Below are 17,710 nucleotides of genomic sequence, written 5' to 3'. Positions count from 1 at the left end.
TACCCGAGTCAAACAAGGAACCTGTGTTCTACGTGATGTTTCCAGTAGGCTATCTTTAGCTTGGGACTCTCAGGAGTACACGCATAACAGGTTCAACCTCTGTTAATCGCACATGTAGCACTTTGTGTAGTATGCAGTTCCTGCATACAAATTCAAGAGCCTGCCTGAACCTACTATCGCAAAACCATCTCCTGTAACAGGGAAACTATATTTACATTGAGCGGGGGCTGTTTCAGACAGGTAATTCTCTTTTTTATAGGTAAATGAGCTTGAGACCAGCTTTCTTACACAAATATACGCTAATCTCTTTAGTGGTCATCTGAGAAATACACACTCAGCTTAGTTGGCTATTGCTTATCTGGTGAGAGATTTAATTAAAAAAGCTGGCGTCCTATAGTCTTTCTTCACCAAGCTCTCAAATTAGAAAATATCAGACACAATTAAAGCTGAAATATACAACATCAGTAGTGTCTGAGAGTCAAATATAAACTTTGATTCCTTACAAATAGTTTTTGCTCAACTCTATCACAAATGTTTAAAATGCTTAGTTTACTAAATTTCTACAGATTCTGTTGTATTGATATATATGAAAAAACAGTACAGGATCCGATAAACCCAAACAAGCACCCAACAAGCAACGCCAGATAAGCAAAGAACGTTTAATGATTTGAAGCACTTTTCGTCTGCGGAATATGCAGACTTCTTCAGAAACATGGATAAAATTGCAATCAGTCCTTATAAGGAAATTACAATTACTAATTGTTAAAACATCAAATAAAGCAATTAAAAGGTATAAGTCATTTTACTTATTGTTTATTTATGTATATTTATTTTATTTTTTGATTTATTTTGATTTACCACAACATTATACAGTTATAACTACAATACCAATGTTATTGATAGGGTATTATACTGTATTGAATGTTAACAGGATGAGTACCACATACATTGTGTAGTAGTGCAGTGGTTTTTATTATGGAAGCCCTTGACTTATTAAGTTACTTTAGAGTCAAATAATGTAGGTTAAACTATAATGTGTAACCAGCTGGTCGAGTTAATTGTTAGGAGGAGTTTGTGTTCATAGTAGTATTTTTTAATTACCATTTTTTAATTACCTTTTAATTGCTTTATTTGATGTTTTAACAATTAGTAATTGTAATTTCCTTATAAGGATTGATTGCAATTTTATCCATGTTTCTGAAGAAGTCTGCATATTCCGCAGACGAAAAGCGCTTCAAATCATTAAACGTTCTTTGCTTATCTGGCGTTGCTTGTTGGGTGCTTGTTTGGGTTTATCGGATCCTGTACTGTTTTTTTTTGTGGTTTTTTGCTTTATTTCTACTGTATTGATATATATACCAGTTATACTTCTCTGTATTTTACATGCTCCATGAGGTTTTGAAACAGTCTTACACAAGATCTAGAGCTGTTCTTAATTGTATAAAAACTGTTTTTATGGGTTTCCTAGACCCCCAATTATCATATGTGTGAGGATTAGGCGAACAGGCTTGTAAATTTATGTGAATTCCATCATGCCATAGCAACCTATCATACTATTCTGATTACTTTTCAACTATGGATGGTCTCTGTGCATTGTAGTAGTGCTGTAGGATGGTGGTCTTTTGGATGAGCATTTTTTTGTACATATGTATAGTAATATTCTGTTCATTGTATGTTTGGTTTTGTACTTCTTCACCTAAGGGGTTTGGGTGGGTAGGCACCGGGGTTAGTCAGAAGGAGTACTTTGCTACCTTTACCTTTATATTTAAATTTTTTGCAAATACAGTTTTGAAGTGGTTCTCCGATTTCCCTTTCTACTGACATTTTAGTGCAGATTCTCTCCAATACTTACTATTCTTTCCAGATTTACTACTAAATATCCAAATATATAACGTTTCCTTCTACCCTGCTAACTGTTAACTTACCTGAGTTGGTCTTTTGACTCTTGGAATATTAAAGGCTTACAAAATACTGCTAAGAAAAAATTGCTACTCCACCTTGTTTTTAAATCCCAGGCCAATATTAGTTTTTTTACAGGAAACACACTTGCCCAAGGAAGAATGGGAGAAAGAAAACAACAGAAAATGGATTAGGGCTATAATAGCTGCTGGTGATGGCTCCAACTCTAAGGGAGTGGCCATTATAATTAAGAAACAATTTCAGGGAGCAATTAACGAGTTTAAATCTGATAGAAATGGTAGATGGTGTTATTTTACATCCCTTCTTCCAGACTCATCCAAACCAGTTCTTTTTTTGAATGTATATGGACCATGCTCTCAACAACAAATCTTTATTTTAGAAATTTATAACATCCTATGTTCATTCCAAAACTACTTATTCATAATGGGTGGGGACTGGAATGCTGTAATAGATCCTAGCTTAGATCGCACCAGTAACTCTTCCTCATATAATTTCCAAGCCTCTATAGCCCTATAGGAACTTATCTCAGACTTTAACCTTATTGACGCTATTGCTTTTAGCAATATCTCGACCAAAGAAAACCTATACACTTTCTATTCTAACTGCCATAAATCCTGGTCACGTCTGGACTTCTTTTTAATCTCAGACCCTCTCTCTAAATTTAAAAATGCTTTCAGTATTGAACCCCGATTTCTTTCAGATCATGCAAAAATCTCCTTCAAAATTAGCTTTACGCCCCCTACTTACACTTTCGCTAACTGGACCCTTAACAATAACTTACTAAATAACAAAGACATACTAAATAAAATCAATGACATGCTATCTGACCTAGACATCAATCTTAAAAAGTCCCAAATTTCACCAGACATCCAATGGGCGGCTTGCAAAGCTGAATTAAGAGGATTTTTGATCAATAAAGCTTCCTTTCTTAAACTCAACAAAAAAAGAGAAACTAATCTGACCTTAAAACTATCCTCTCTAGAAAGAAAACAGAGACTATATCCTGACCCAGTGATAGACAAATTGATCAATACAACACGTAAAGAATTACTTGAACTTCACACACATAACTACTCCCTGCAGGAACAAAAATTTATAGCAACCTACTCTGAATGGGCGCAAATTCCCTCAAGAACCCTGGCAAGAATACTAAAAAACAATAATGGTGCTCCTAGAATTTTCACTCTCCACTATCAGGGTAAAATTTACAAATTGAATACTGAAATAATTCAACTATTTCATGAACTATATTCAGATATTTATAGCAGGAATGAATGCAACACTTTTAAACCACAGATGGAGACCTTTCTCAACTCCATCAAATTTCCCTCTCTTAAGGCAAACCAAACCTCCCTTCTATCTGCCCCGCTCGATATTCAAGAGATTTAAAACGTCATAAATAACTTCAAAGTAGGCAAATCCCCGGGCCCAGATGGCTTTACCACTAATTTCTTCAAAGTTTTTAGTTCTAAAATCTCCTCTATTCTTTTGAAAGTCTTCAACTTCATTATAAAGAAGGGTATTACTGACCTACATTGGAACAATTCAAGAACTATTTTGATATTAAAAAACAAACAAGATAGAGCAGACCCTCACAACTATAGACCTATCTCGTTAATAAACGTTGACATTAAAATTTTTGCTGCTATTTTAGCCAATAGTCTCCAAAAGATCCTGCCATCCTTAATATCCCCTGACCAAGCTGGCTTTATGAGCAACAGACACACATGGGACAATACCTTAACAATGGATTCCCTAATACAGTTTACAAAAAAAGATAAAAATCCGATCTATGCCTTGACCTTGGAAGCCTCAAAAGCATTTGACAGAGTAAACTGGGACTTTCTGTTTACTACCCTGTCTCATTTTAATATACCCAAAACCTTCTCTGATATGATCAGAATACTTTACACAAATTCATATACATACCTATATGTAAACAAAAAGAGATCCAGTCCAATATTGATCACCAACGGAACAAGGCAGGGTTGCCCACTTCCCCCTTTCTTTTTAACATTTTTATTGAGCCCTTTTTTTTATATATCACCCAAAATTCATGCCACTCTATCCCTAAAATCTTAAATACTCAAGTAGCATTATCGGCTTTCGCTGACTACCTAAATCTATATTTTCAATTTCCCAATTCAGATTTACCTAACATTATAAACGCCGTCAGTAACTTCTCTGCCTCAGACTACCAAATTAATAATAAAAAAACACGTTTTCCCAATCAGTCCTGATGCCCATAAATCTTTCTTTTTTCCCCCGAGTCTTCCTTCCAAATAACGTATCACCTTTAAATATCTTGGTATTCACTTTGAACATAACCAAGCCTCCATGCTTCAAAATAACTTACTAAAAACATGGTCTAGTATACATCAAGATCTACAAAGATGGAAACTCTTGAACCTAGCATTTCTAGCCAAAGTAGCTATAGTGAAAATGAATGTTTTACCCAGACTCTTGTATCAATTCAATGCATCTAATATGATGGTTTCTAATAACCTGTTCTCCAAAATTAACAAGGATCTAGCCAAATTCATCTGGTTTCCAAAGACAGTCAGGATCTCTTACTCCCAAGTTAATCTACCCTAAGGAGAAAGGAGGGCTAGGCCTTCCAAATTTTCAACCTTACTACACGATCATCTGTTCTAATAGGGTTTGGTCTATCTCAAATCTAAATAGTAAAGCTCATATTCACTATCCATCCTGGATGAAAATATGGCATCATCACGTCATCTCCAACAAAATTAACCCGAAGGCTATCCCCTTTCTATCCTCTACTTCCATGAACAACTGTAAACTATCTCACACCCTGAAACACAAGATCAGGCTTTTCCAAAAACTGATTAAGGACATCAACCTTGAAAATATTTTACCCCTTCTCCAACCACTACATCACAAGCCAAACCTCAAGATCAATAATAAAATGGTCGACCTCACTGAATTCCCCCTCATCAAAGATCTTAATGTATGGGATATTCTTAAATATAGGGCTAAAACTCTTGCCGAGCTACGTTTACTTCTTAAGGCCAATAACAAATACACAGTTATTCTCCGGCAACTAAGAGAGATTATATTTTCACAACTTATCAATATCTCTCCCAATCCTCAGGAAATCAACAAACTAGGTGAAATCATTTCTGCAATTTCGAGCCCTAAAAAAACAATTTCATCCTCTTACAGATTATTGAACTCCTTGTTATATAAATCGAACTGCCTTTTCTCTAACTATTGCGATAACCAAGGTTCCCCCATTACAGAGGAACAAAAACTTTCAGCTATAAAAACTACTGTAGAACTCTCCCTTTTCAAAAAACTCTTATATACCCAACTGATGTTGAACAACAACTCTTACTACACTCCTGTAACACTCAATAAATTTAACCCCAATTTATCCCCCTCATGCACTTGTTGCCGCTGTCTGAGAGCTGATTTACTCCACATTATGTGGTACTGCAACCACTCCCATAAACTCTGGTGCTCTCTAAAAGTCCGCCTGTAGAAAATGGGATACTATAACTCCACACTTTCATGGGAAACAGCCATTCTCCATATCCCCCCCCTCTAAGATGCCTAAACTACAACTCCACATTTTAATTGCTCTTTGCTCCCTTATCAAACTATACATCACAAATAACTGGATGGATCACACTATGTTGGAGGGGTTTCAAAGAGATGGCAATCAAACATATTTCTGCTCATAAGTTCATTATAAATGGACCTAAGAAGAAAGCCTATTTCAGCAAATTATGGAAATGTCTAATTGTTTTAATTCTGGGTGAATAATTCCCTGTTACGGCATTTGTGAAATGCATATCCTTATCCCTGTTATTATTTGGAGATCCACTGCCAACTCTAATAATTCTCTTTTTCTTCCCCTCTTTACTGTCTCTTTAGAGGTCTGGTAGCACGTTATTTTGTAAATATTGTATACAAGTGCTTTTGGTTGTAGATAGATTACAATGCCTTCTTTATCTCTTTTCTCCTTTTTTTTTTTTATTATCATTGTTAACATGTCTTCATGCCCATAACAACATGTGATGATTCAAAGTTTAATCACAATGTTCTCTATTTTTCTGTATGCATTGTTTTTATTATGGAAAAATAAAAGAAACATTTGAGAAAAAAAGTGCAGATAAAAGTTACTTAGCTACAGTTATGCGTTCAGGTTGATATCATGTAGGTCTTAACCAGCCAAAGCTCACAGTTTAAACTTTCTTCCCTTCCAATTTCCACAGGAATACAGTCTGTTCTTGGAGACATCCCCATTGACAGGTTATATGTCAACATTTTTATATTATTTCTTCCTAGTATAAACATTTTATGTTTCTCTAACCCTGGCATAATTAAATTTTCCATAAATATTTTGATTTATGCCTTTTCTTGGTTTCCACATTCCTCTGCTTCATAGAAATGTTCATATAATTTCTGAAATATCTATAATACCTGTATAAGATCTGTGGTTGCTTTTCTTTGTCACTGGTGCCCTAGGTTTGGCAGCAATCTTTTCTGCTTTCTGATATGCCTCCGTGGAAGTCATTGCGCTTTACAGTTATCAGAAATTAATTGCTCACTAATTTTCTTTGTAGCACTATACAATTGCTCCCCTACATGTTCTGTGAAATCCCCCTTATAGTACTATATTATAATCTTTGTTATTCCTACTAATACTTTGCCATACATCTTTCCCTTTTATTTCTATCCTGTTTTTAAACTTCATTTTCATTTTATCTCTCTCTAGCTCTCTTCTGAAGAATTCCTTAAATCCATTTCTTTAATAAGTAAGTAAGAAGGTGCCAGCCTGTGTTCCAAATCCAAGTTACTCTTGAGTCTTCCAATTGGCTCCTGTGCTTTTTTCTGTTGCTCAAATGTTTTTCTTTGGAACAGTAGAAAATATTTCACCAGAAAAGTATTTACATAGGCTTTGTTATTGTCAGAAGAAGGAGATTGACTCCCCTTCTGCTTGCTGGTTCACTGTTTGTTGGATAAACTTTTTTTATTTCCTTCTTAGCCTGATTTGGATCCATAAATCTTTTTACCATCCAGAAAAAAATATTCTGAAGGTAGCTGAATACAGCAGCTTGAATCTCACACCTGCCTCTTGACATTCCCTGATTACTTGGATACATTTGTTTCTCTTCTGCTTGACGTGCAATGAGTAATCATTTTCCATAAACACTCTGCAGTCCCTAGTTTTTAATACTTTTCCTTTTATTCCACAGTTTTGTCAGGATCAGTTATTTCTGCTTGTATGATTGCATCTTTACTAATACAAGTCTTGGCTGCTTTCTTATGACTTGGTTTGGAGCGTACACACACACACAACATTTCAGTTAACAGATTTTGATGTGGAGTACCAGTCTAGCTGGTTATTTGTACTTTCATAAAATTAATAGTCTGTTACTTCCAGTTTTCTGGTACTGCAGAAAATCACAGGTTTTCTCTGTGTGCTGTGTCTCCTAACTACATTTTTTTGAAACAGCTCTTCTTGAGAACTCACATGCTTGTTCACCTTTTCATTATTCCAACCACTGATTTTTGCAGTTTTATCAGCTGATCTGAATAGCTATTCAATTTTACCAGCCTTTTATTTCACTATATATCTTCCTTCATTTGTCTCACCAATTTTAAATGCCTTTGATTGCATTTTATTTATTTATTTTGTATCTAAACTACTTCTGCACCAAAGCTAAAACTTGTGATCAATACCACACAGTGGCATGGTCATGGTCAGCCAGTGTTGCTGGCCATGGACATGACTGAGCCCCTCTTCTTTGGTAAGGACTTATCCAGAATTATTTTGTTTTGGTTTAATTCCAGTGTCTGGCCATCCTGTCCCACTCCTTCTCTTCTGGTTTGCTCCTTGTAGGTTCATATCCGTCATAAGAGTAACCTTCTTAATACTTTTACTAGGTGATGAACTGTATCCTCCAGCATTCTCTTACCTAACTTATTATTCTTAAACACAAGAGATGCTACCAGAACTGCTATCACATTTTATTTCAGCAGAAAATGTAATTTATAATGTAGAATCTGTCATTTCATTCCAGAGTCCCAGCTGAATGAAAATGACCAGACTGATTCCCTATAACTTTATATTTGCTGAGTCACCAATTTCCATTTCTCTCAATTTGTGTGTTTTAGTTTCAAGTTTCCTGTTCTTTCACAAACAATAGGTCATAACTGTGGTCTATTCCTCAAACAGTAATGGCTGGTGTTTACTGAAGTCGTTACGTTATGACTGACAGTAATGGCTGGCGTTTACTGAAGTCGCTACGTTATGACTGACAGTAATGGCTGGCGTTTACTGAAGTCGCTACGTTATGACTGTCAGTAATGGCTGGCGTTTACTGAAGTCGCTACGTTATGACTGACAGAGTATCAGACTTCATATCCTTAAGGAAATGCATGGTAAAACAAAAAATCTAGGTTTCTATATATTCTCTAAGTCTGCACAAACAATATTTATACTCTTTATAACATGGATTGCCAGATTTGACACGTGCACAGGTGTGATTACCAGTTGAAACTGAGTAACCCTTCTATAGGGAAAGGAAGTGGGAATCCGTATGTTAATTGGATAAGTTTACTTTTTCACTGTTTTGAGCTTTTTGATGGTATGTGATGTAGTGTTTGAAATACACAGTTGTAGCTTGTCTCTTTTTTTTCAAGCCTTACATTTTTGAAATTGTCTGAAAAGAAAAATAATTATAATTTTCAGTACCTAGGAGAAAATAGTAGTTTTTGTGTATTTCATATTCTTTTGCATAATGTTGGAAGAGTCTTTTTATATCTTCATAACATCATGTGATGGCCCTCCCTGTAGGTACTGATGTTTCGGATGAAATTCCAGAACTCTCGGCAAGTGATGATGAAGCAGCATGGGAAGATGAAGAGCCTGATCTATCCCAGGACAGTCCACATGTTCAGTGCCTCTTCTGTGCCAGGTTTGTCATCAGCAGTTTTCCAGTACATTAGTGTGTGTCAGGAAGCTGGAGTGGTGCAGCCTTTCAGTACATTAGTGTGCATTAGGAAGCTGGAGTGGTGTAGCGTTTCATCTGATGTAAGGGTCATTATGTGATGACGATGTAAAGTACTGGGCTCAGCAACAGCTGCAAACCAGTGTATGGAAGTTTGGGAGTCTGTATGTGCAAGCACGTATTTGTTATATATGTGTAAATAAGTGTGTGTGTGTGTGTGTGGGTATGTATGTGTATATATAATATATATATATATATATATATATATATATATATATATATATATATATATATATATAAATATATATATGATCCGTGCAGATCCCCGACGGCACTTTTTCTGCTGAAGCAGAAATCACTGAACATAAATAACCGAAACAGCACTTTGTTATGTATGCCGGTTGTGCCAGTCGCACTATGGTGCAGTTAAGGGAGAATTCCCTTTTCCCACTGTAGTGCAACCTCGGAGTAAGAATATAAAAGTAGGGGGGTGTGGGTGGCACAGTCACCCACATGCGGGGTGCAGGGGAGGTTGCCCCCCTGCATAAAAGAAGATTTTGTTTGTTTTTTGTTTTTTTTTCAAAAGGACTTTAACGAAAGAGCTTTTTTAGTGAAAGCACTTTCATTAAAGTGCATTCGTTTATTGTGGATTTGGACTATTGAACTCCAATAGTCCTATATATAGATATATATATATATATATATATATATAATATGCATATGCGTGTGTGTATATACATATGTATGTGTGCGTATATACATATATGCATATACGTGTGTATATAATCTATATAATTTATTTCTTTTATTTTATATTTGTTGACCGGGATAGTCTGATTGGATACATGTCCATTTTCAGTGGAGGCCCGGGGAGAAAAGCTCCAAAGCGTGTGTGTGTGTGTGTGTGTATATGTATATGTATATGTATATGTGTATATATATATATATATATATATATATATATATATATATATATATATATATATATGTTTGTGTGTAAAGTATGTGTTATAGGTATGTGTGTGTGTTTGTAATTCTTATTTATATATGTAACTAATTGTATGCACTATAAATGTGCATATGTTTGAGTTGTATGTACTGTAAATGAGCATATGTTTGACTATTTGTATTCTTTTTATGGCTTTTTATTGGCTTATCAAGTGTGACCTTATCACATCAGTAATTATATAAACAATGTAATTCTGTTCTCAGAAACTTAGGAAAATTGGACTTGGATGTAGTAGGGGTGTCTCATAACTTGCATAACCATACGCCAGGTTGCACAGCCTCAGGGAAGAGTGAAAATCCACCAAATGTGACATGTTTCAGTGATTAATGACAGATGAAGTCACATCAGTGTGACACTGCATACCACAGTTTTTGATTCAAGTAATTATCTGTTGGCTAGGAACTAAAGTTATTCTTTCAGAAGTTTTATAAGCGAAAGTACTTGTTCGCATATATAGGTATATGCAAAGTCTGTCATTGTATGGGACACAGAGTCCCTTACTGAACTCATTCCCTCCAGTACAGCTCTTTTGAGTGTGTACCTTTAACTCCCAGTGGGTGTGGCCTTGAGCCTTTAATTGCCCTACAGTTCTAAGAGGTACTCATTGACAGAGGTCAAATATCAATACAGTTGTGTTTGCCATCATGTATGCTTCAAGATACAATATTCTGATACCTTGTATGTAGCATGGTTTTGATATTAATGCAAATATGAAAAAGTATTTGATGTCTAGAGACACAGTAGGAGGTAACTGCAGAAATACTCGGAGGAGCACTCTGCTGTAAAGAGTTAAGGAAAGGCTTGAGGTGGAAATCCAGAACAAATTCTAGAAGTGAATCCAAATCTTCGTTCTATTAGTCTAATTCAGCAACTTCCATTTTTGAAAAGCCTCAAGAACATCTTCACTTTGAACTGTTTAGGGGTTCTGGAAAAATTACATTTCCTCATTCTTGAATCATTTTATTTTAAGCAGATTAGGTGCACTAGGCTAATAGCTTCTTTTCTGGGGATGGTGATGCGTAAGGGAGCTTTGGACAGGGCACTAGGAAACTTCCCTTACTTTTTTTTTTTTTTTTTTTGAGCTACCAACAACTGAAGGAGATGGTACTTCAGTTTAATGTGTCATCCACAGCTTGGCACACTCGGGACTGCAACACCCTCTTTATGCTGCACTGCAATGTCAGTATTGGAAAAGTAATTTAACTAACTGCTGAGGAAGTAGAATCCACAGCCTGGTCTTCCAACTTTAAAGACAAGAATACTACCTGTTGAGCTACTGAGACTGACAAAGATTTGTTCTGAAGTGCCCTCCATAGATCTGTATGTTGGTCATTCTGTTTTACCGTCTGTCTTGAGTAGTTTTGCAGATAGGCAAATGAGCCAAGTTCTTTTCTGAAATTTATTTATTTTTATATATAAACTATTTAAAAAACATTGGTATGTCAAAATGCATAAAGCAGAACCTTCCCTTTCCCTTTGTTTTCTGTTGAGACCGTTAAAGAAGGGTAGCATGCTAACTATAAAAAGAGACCAGTTGGCATAATGGTTAAGGTCTTTGCCTCCAATCCACATGGTACAAGGTTTGATCCTGACCTCCAACCAATGACTGGAGTTTGCACGTTCTCCCTGTGTCTCCATGGGATTTTTCCCATGTCTGAAAAACATGCTGAGTGTTTCCATCTCAAACTCCCCAATGAATGGAGCTGTAGGCAGCAGCACAGACTCTCCATGGTGCCCTATAGGTGGAAGAGTTGTACAGACCATCTGCTTTGGGAGTCTACTGGGGTGCACAGTATCCTTAAAATAGGAGAGCATGGGTCACAGACTGTGCACTGTGGCAGGGCTAGCCACTCAGTGTAAAATATGGCTCTAGGTGATTCTGTCATGTTGACTAATGTCGCCAAAATGGGTAGGTAGCAGTGATAAGTGGGTTGAGGACCCGGCCTCCTCTGACCTACACCAGGGACTCTTGCTAATGGTGGGAGGGGTATATCTGCCCCTATTGGCCAGTGTATGCCTGCCGTAAAACCCAGCAGTCCAGGGTCAGTAAGCTACTGGCAGTCGGTGTCTAGTTGCCCAGCCTGGGTTACTTGGGGTAGCTCTGAGTGAAAGCTGGACTTTAAACCAACCAATTTGCCAAACATGAACTGAATTGCTACGCTTAATGTAGGTTCACTGACAGGACACAGCTTGGAAGTGGATGACATGTTATGGAGGAGGCCGGACATCCTATGTATTCAAGAAACGAGACGGAAGGGCAGTGCAGCAAAGCCAGTTGGTGTGGGATCCCAACTCTACTGCTCAGGAGGGGGACAAGATAGAAATGTTGTAGGAATTGTAATGAGAGACTTCAGAAGGCAATGAGGGATATCATCAGAATTAATGACAGACTCATGGCAGTCAGACTCCAGCGTAATGATATTCATAATCTCAGCCTAAGCCTCACCACATGGTTGTCATAGTGAAATGAGTGCATTCAGTCAGCAGTTGCAGGACCTACTAGATAAAGCAGGACAACATGAATTAGTGTAGATCATGAGTGACTTGAATGCACATATTGGGACAGACAGAACAGGATATGAAGACTGCCTGGGTCCACATGGGTGGGGCATCAGGAATAAAGAAGAAGCCTTTCTAGACTTCTGTCTGGTAAATGGCTTGATAGCAGCTAACACATGGCTCAGAAAGAGAGTCACAAGAGTAGCAGACATTCAACTCTGGTAGACTTCATCCTGGTAAGGAGAAGGCACTGGGGTAGAATCCATGATTGCAGAGTCATCCCCAGTGAAAGTCGGCCCACAGCATGAGCCACTAGTTGCCACAATCAGCTGCAAGCAATGGTCAGAGAATTCTCTAAGGTCAATAGAGACCAGGCTGAAGACCTGGAAGATGACTGGTGAGAAAGTACAACAGTTCAAGGAATTACTCGGGGCTCTAGCACTCCAATAAGAGGAGGAAATTGCTGGAGTTGAACAAGAATGGCAGTGCCTAAAAACAGCATGTGTTAGGACTACAGAAAAGATATGTGGCCAAGCCAGGTATGGACGTAAGGCACCTAAGGAAAGCTGATGGTGGAATGCAGATGGTGGAATGCAGAAGTCCAGGAAGTCATCAAAAGAAAGGAATGCAGGAAGAAGTGGGAGATAGAAAAGACTGACCAGTCTAGGAAGAACTGCTGGTTGGCTAACAAAGAAGCTAAGAAAGAAGTTGCAATAGCAAATAGGGCATTGGTGGCACTCTACCAACTTCTAGAAGTGACTCACTAAGGAGCACAAAGAAACTATATTAGGTTGCAAGGCAAAGACAAAGATAAAAGATAGTCAGACACCCTTCATAAGGGATGCCAGCAACAACCTGCTCACCAGTCCACAGGCAGATGGAAGGAGCATTTCCAGCAGCTTCTGAATGAAGAAAACCCCACAGAAGCTGCACTGCCCCAGAAATAGCCTATGATGAGAGAAGAGGAGTCCATCCTAGAAGAAGTAAGAACAGCACTAAGGAAATTCAAGTCAGGGAATGCAGCAGGCTCAGATGAGGTCACAGCAGGTATGAAAAAGATGCTGGATGAGATGGGGAGAAAATGGCTCCTGAGGGTGCTAATTGCAGTGTGGAGAGAGAGGCATATCCCAGTTGACTGGAGAATAAGCCTACTTGTGCTAATGTACAAGAACAAAAGGGACATCCACAACTGGGCAGTACAGAGGCATCAAACTCCTATCACATTGCATGAAAGTACAGGAGAGGATGATAAACAGATACACAGAGTCGTAGAATGTAAGATGGGCGATGAGCAGTTCAGATTCAGATCAGGATGCAGCACAGTTGGCCCGATGTTTGCAATGAGTCAGATACTTGAAAGAAGCTAGGGATGAGGAGAGAGTTCAACAGAGCATTACTAGACTTAGAAAGTATATGACAAGGTCCCTAGAAAGCTTATCTGGGCAGTACTGCATTGGTTTCAAGTTCCAGAAACATTGTTAGAATTAGTGCAGGCTATGTACAAGGACCCGATGACTCCAGTACGAACAGTGTTCGGCCTCGCAGAGGGATTCCCAGTGGGAGGGGGTGTACACCAGGGTTCAGCTCTGTGCCCACTGCTGTTCATACTGGTAATGGACTACATTATTAAACTGGTCGGATGGGACAGATCAACAAAGGTGCTGTATGCAGGTGATATGGCATTACAGGCAGACTGAGATAGAACTTCAGCACAGGATAGGAGAATGGAATGCAAAACTAAAGGTACATGGGATGAAACCAAGCACAGATAAGGTGGTGGTAATCTCAGTAAATTGGAGAAATCAGAAGAAGCTGAGAATAGAGATAGATGGGAAGATAGTGGAACAGGTAAAGAGCTTCAAGTATCTGGGAGGTGCGATTGAGGAGAAGGAAAGTCTGAATGAAGAGGTCAACGCTAGAATCAGAGGGACTGCAGCCAACTGGCATAGCATGTCAGGTGTAGTCTGACAAAAGAATGCCAAATAAGATGAAAATTAAGGTATACAAGACAGTGGTGCGATCAGTACTACTGTATGTCACAGAATGTTTTGATGTGACACTTCATACAGATGCCAGTCATCGTGGTGGTGGTCAGATCATTCCAACAGCAAGAAGGGTGCTCTATGCCTGTGTTTTAACAGCATAGCCTAGGCTTATGGAGCCAATTTATCTTGTTGAAATTCAGGTAAGCTTGATTTTTTTTTTTACTTCAGGCTTCACTAGATTTGCTTGCAGTATTGCCACCATTGGTATCTTAGCAAGAGTGCTGAACGTATCCTAACATGAGCCATCAGCTTGGTCTCAAACCTGTGTAAACCTATGAAACTCAGCCCATTGCAACTGTTAATCACACTTGTACCCTCATCTGTGTTCTCACTCATCTGAACTTGAGTGGGCAGACAGTGTTGGCACAGGAGTAGCTACTACGTGCTGGCAGCTGTAGTGGATTGTGTTATGCAGGTATATTCCGTTTTGAAATGTACTGGTATGTAGCTGAAAAGCTTGAATTGGGTGTCTTGCAGCATATGGTTATGCATGAGTGCTGGATAGAGAAGGCAGTTTTTAACCCTTTGCCCATAGTGCGTTCCACATGTCTATGCTGCAATGTAGACATTTTGTATCTGTGTACTGCTTCTGCTTCATTGCGTGCTGTCCTTCATTGGCATCTGTCCCAGACACTTCCCATGCTCTGGAACAAGATTCCAATCTACATTACACAGAGCTCCTCACTAACACTTAAGAGAAACCTTGACGAGTTAAGTGTACCACAGGGACAGAGGCGCAGGGAACTAATCTAAGGGGGCAGCGAAAGCCAACACAGTTCCAGCTAGGCTTATAAATGCCTTCGAGCAGATAGCCTAGTACCTACCTATGAAACGTGGGCAGTAAAGGCAGAACAGTTGAAAAGCTAGAGGTGATGGAAAAGAAGTGCTTGAGATGGATGGTAAGATGCACACTGTGGGTTAGATGAAGAAATGAGGACATAAGAGCAGAAGTCAGAGTAACTCCAGTTGCAGAAAAGATCAGAGAGCAGATTGCGGGGGTTTTGACACGTGCAGAAAAATAGACAATCTGATGCGGAAGATTTGGGACAGACAGGAAGAATGTAACTAGAAGTGAGGACGTCCAGCAAAGAGGAGGATGGATTGTGTGAAAGGAGATCTGTGACAGGCATGAGTGTTGAAGAAGGCAGGAGAGTGGCACTGAGGGAGATGGTGACAGTTAACATGATACCCCGACCCCATGTAAAATAAATAAATAAATAAATGGGGGGGGCAAAAGGGGGGACTGATGATGCCGACTATAAAAACAAATTCCAAACTCCATTCTGAGTTGAACACTTCTGGTACTGAGTTACCTTTTTAACAAAAAAATGCTCATTTCTGCTTTCATTAGGAGGTTGGCATAATGGTTAAGGTGTTTACCTTACAGACATAAGGTGCAGGGTTTGATTCTCACATGGGGTAATTGGCTAGGCTTAAAATGGCCCACAATGGCATTTAGCCTAGTAGTAATATATGAACCTATGAAAACTGTTTACAATACTTTTTCTGGGCTTAACCTTACTTCCATGGGGTAAGGAACATTCTTACCATGTTGTTTCCAGGGAATTAAGTAATATTCTTACTTTTTTCGATGGAAGTAAGTAGTAACATTCTTACTATCATAATTCTGTTTACCATGATTTCCAATGAATGTGGCATAAAAGCAGTAAAGGTCTGTTTATCTGAATATAGTGATCTCAACAACAATACAATTAAATTGATTTGTGTCCTCTTGGGAATAGTGTTGGAGAATAAAATTTTCTGCTGTGATGGTCAGATATATTGGAAAAAATGGGCTGCAGTGATGGGCACCCACTGTGCCAACACTTATGTGAATTTGTTGCTACATTATTGGGAGAACCACTCTGCCTTCAATAAGATTTCTTACAACCACCATCTGTTATTATAAAAGATTTGTTGATGACTTTTTTTTTTGTTATACGGAGGCACAGCTGAATGTCTTTCAGAATATGTTGCTTGGAGGGATCAACTGAATTCCTGAGATTTACTATGTGTACCTCTTCAAGTAACATCAACTGTTTAGATACAACTATTGAAATGAACAGCAATGGAGAGAGAGAGAGAAACTGACGCAATAAAAACTGCAGGAAGAATAATATACTCCATCGATCCAGTGTGCACCCCCCCCCCCCACATGTATACCGTAACATTATCAAGGGTCAAATATTACGCAGTTCAAGAATGCAGACCAGGGATGATGATTTCAAAAGAGCCCATGAGAAATTAATTTACCAGTTGAGAGCCAGAGGTTATAAGAAGAAAGAAATTGATATACAACTGCATGCAACAGTTCAGCTAAGGAAGACCAGAGGCAAGCCCTATTATTCAGAGCTACCACCCCAATATTTGGAACAATCTCAAGACAACCACAAAAATGATATTAGGGTCATCCTAAGGTATTCAAGTGATATTCACCATGTTAGCAAAATTATTAAGAATAACTGGAAGATCTTAGCTAGTGATGAATCTATGAAGAAGATCGTAGGGGAACACCCCCATTTTACATACAGGAATAATAAAAACTTACCCGTGCAGAACATGTACGATGTGCAACTACATCCATAGGGAACAGACATACAAACATCCTGTAACCAATAAGAGCTATACCTTTCATGGCCATGCAGATTGCAAGACCAAAAAATGTGGTCTACATAGCATGCTGTAACATATGTGACATGTTCTATGTAGGCAGAACTAACAGACCTTTTAAAGAATGCATTGAGGCTCAGGGATATGAAGAATCCACTTGTGCAGCATGCATCAACCAGTGATCACCGTTTTTCCATTTTATGGCTTTACAGACACTAACTTATGATATTAGATGTGGTGTCCTAGCACTTCTGACTGAATTGGCTGAAATGAAGTGGATCATTGAGCTACATGCAGACAAACTACCAGGCCTGAATTCTAATATACAGTACCTTTTGAAACCAGCACTGAAGAAGTAACGTATTAAATGAGAATCTTGCTATGTCTCGCTACCACTGATTGTTGTTCAAGTGCTAAACATTGTATATTTTATGCAATATATCATTACAATGTTTATTTTTGAACTTCACTTTACACATACCATTTTTTGGGCATTGTATTCTATTGGCGGCTTAGCTTTTTATTGTCAAGCACCATGAGTCAAGGTCACTTAACCTTTGTCTGACTTTGTTTTATACGTTTGTGATCCATGGTTATTATGCTTCAGTCAGTGGCGATGATTTTGAATGAGTCCTTTCAACTTG

General features: G+C 38.2%; 1 protein-coding gene across 2 annotated transcripts in view; it reads left to right on the top strand.

Moving 5' to 3' along the window:
* The window catches only part of PRMT3 (protein arginine methyltransferase 3), a 2,672,092-nt gene that overhangs the window by 40,252 nt on the left and 2,614,130 nt on the right, over window positions 1-17,710 (top strand). For both annotated transcript variants that reach the window (XM_044082552.1, XM_044082550.1), the window contains exon 2: window positions 8,750-8,870. In XM_044082552.1, coding sequence (XP_043938487.1) covers window positions 8,750-8,870 — 121 coding nt within the window. The remainder of the gene's footprint in view (window positions 1-8,749; window positions 8,871-17,710) is intronic.

The sequence above is a fragment of the Protopterus annectens genome, chromosome 9.part0 (genome assembly GCF_019279795.1).
Source record: "Protopterus annectens isolate FY-2018-M chromosome 9.part0, PAN1.0, whole genome shotgun sequence".
In the NCBI taxonomy this organism is placed as follows: Eukaryota; Metazoa; Chordata; order Ceratodontiformes; family Protopteridae; genus Protopterus; species Protopterus annectens.
This window is presented reverse-complemented; position numbering and strand designations above follow the sequence as displayed.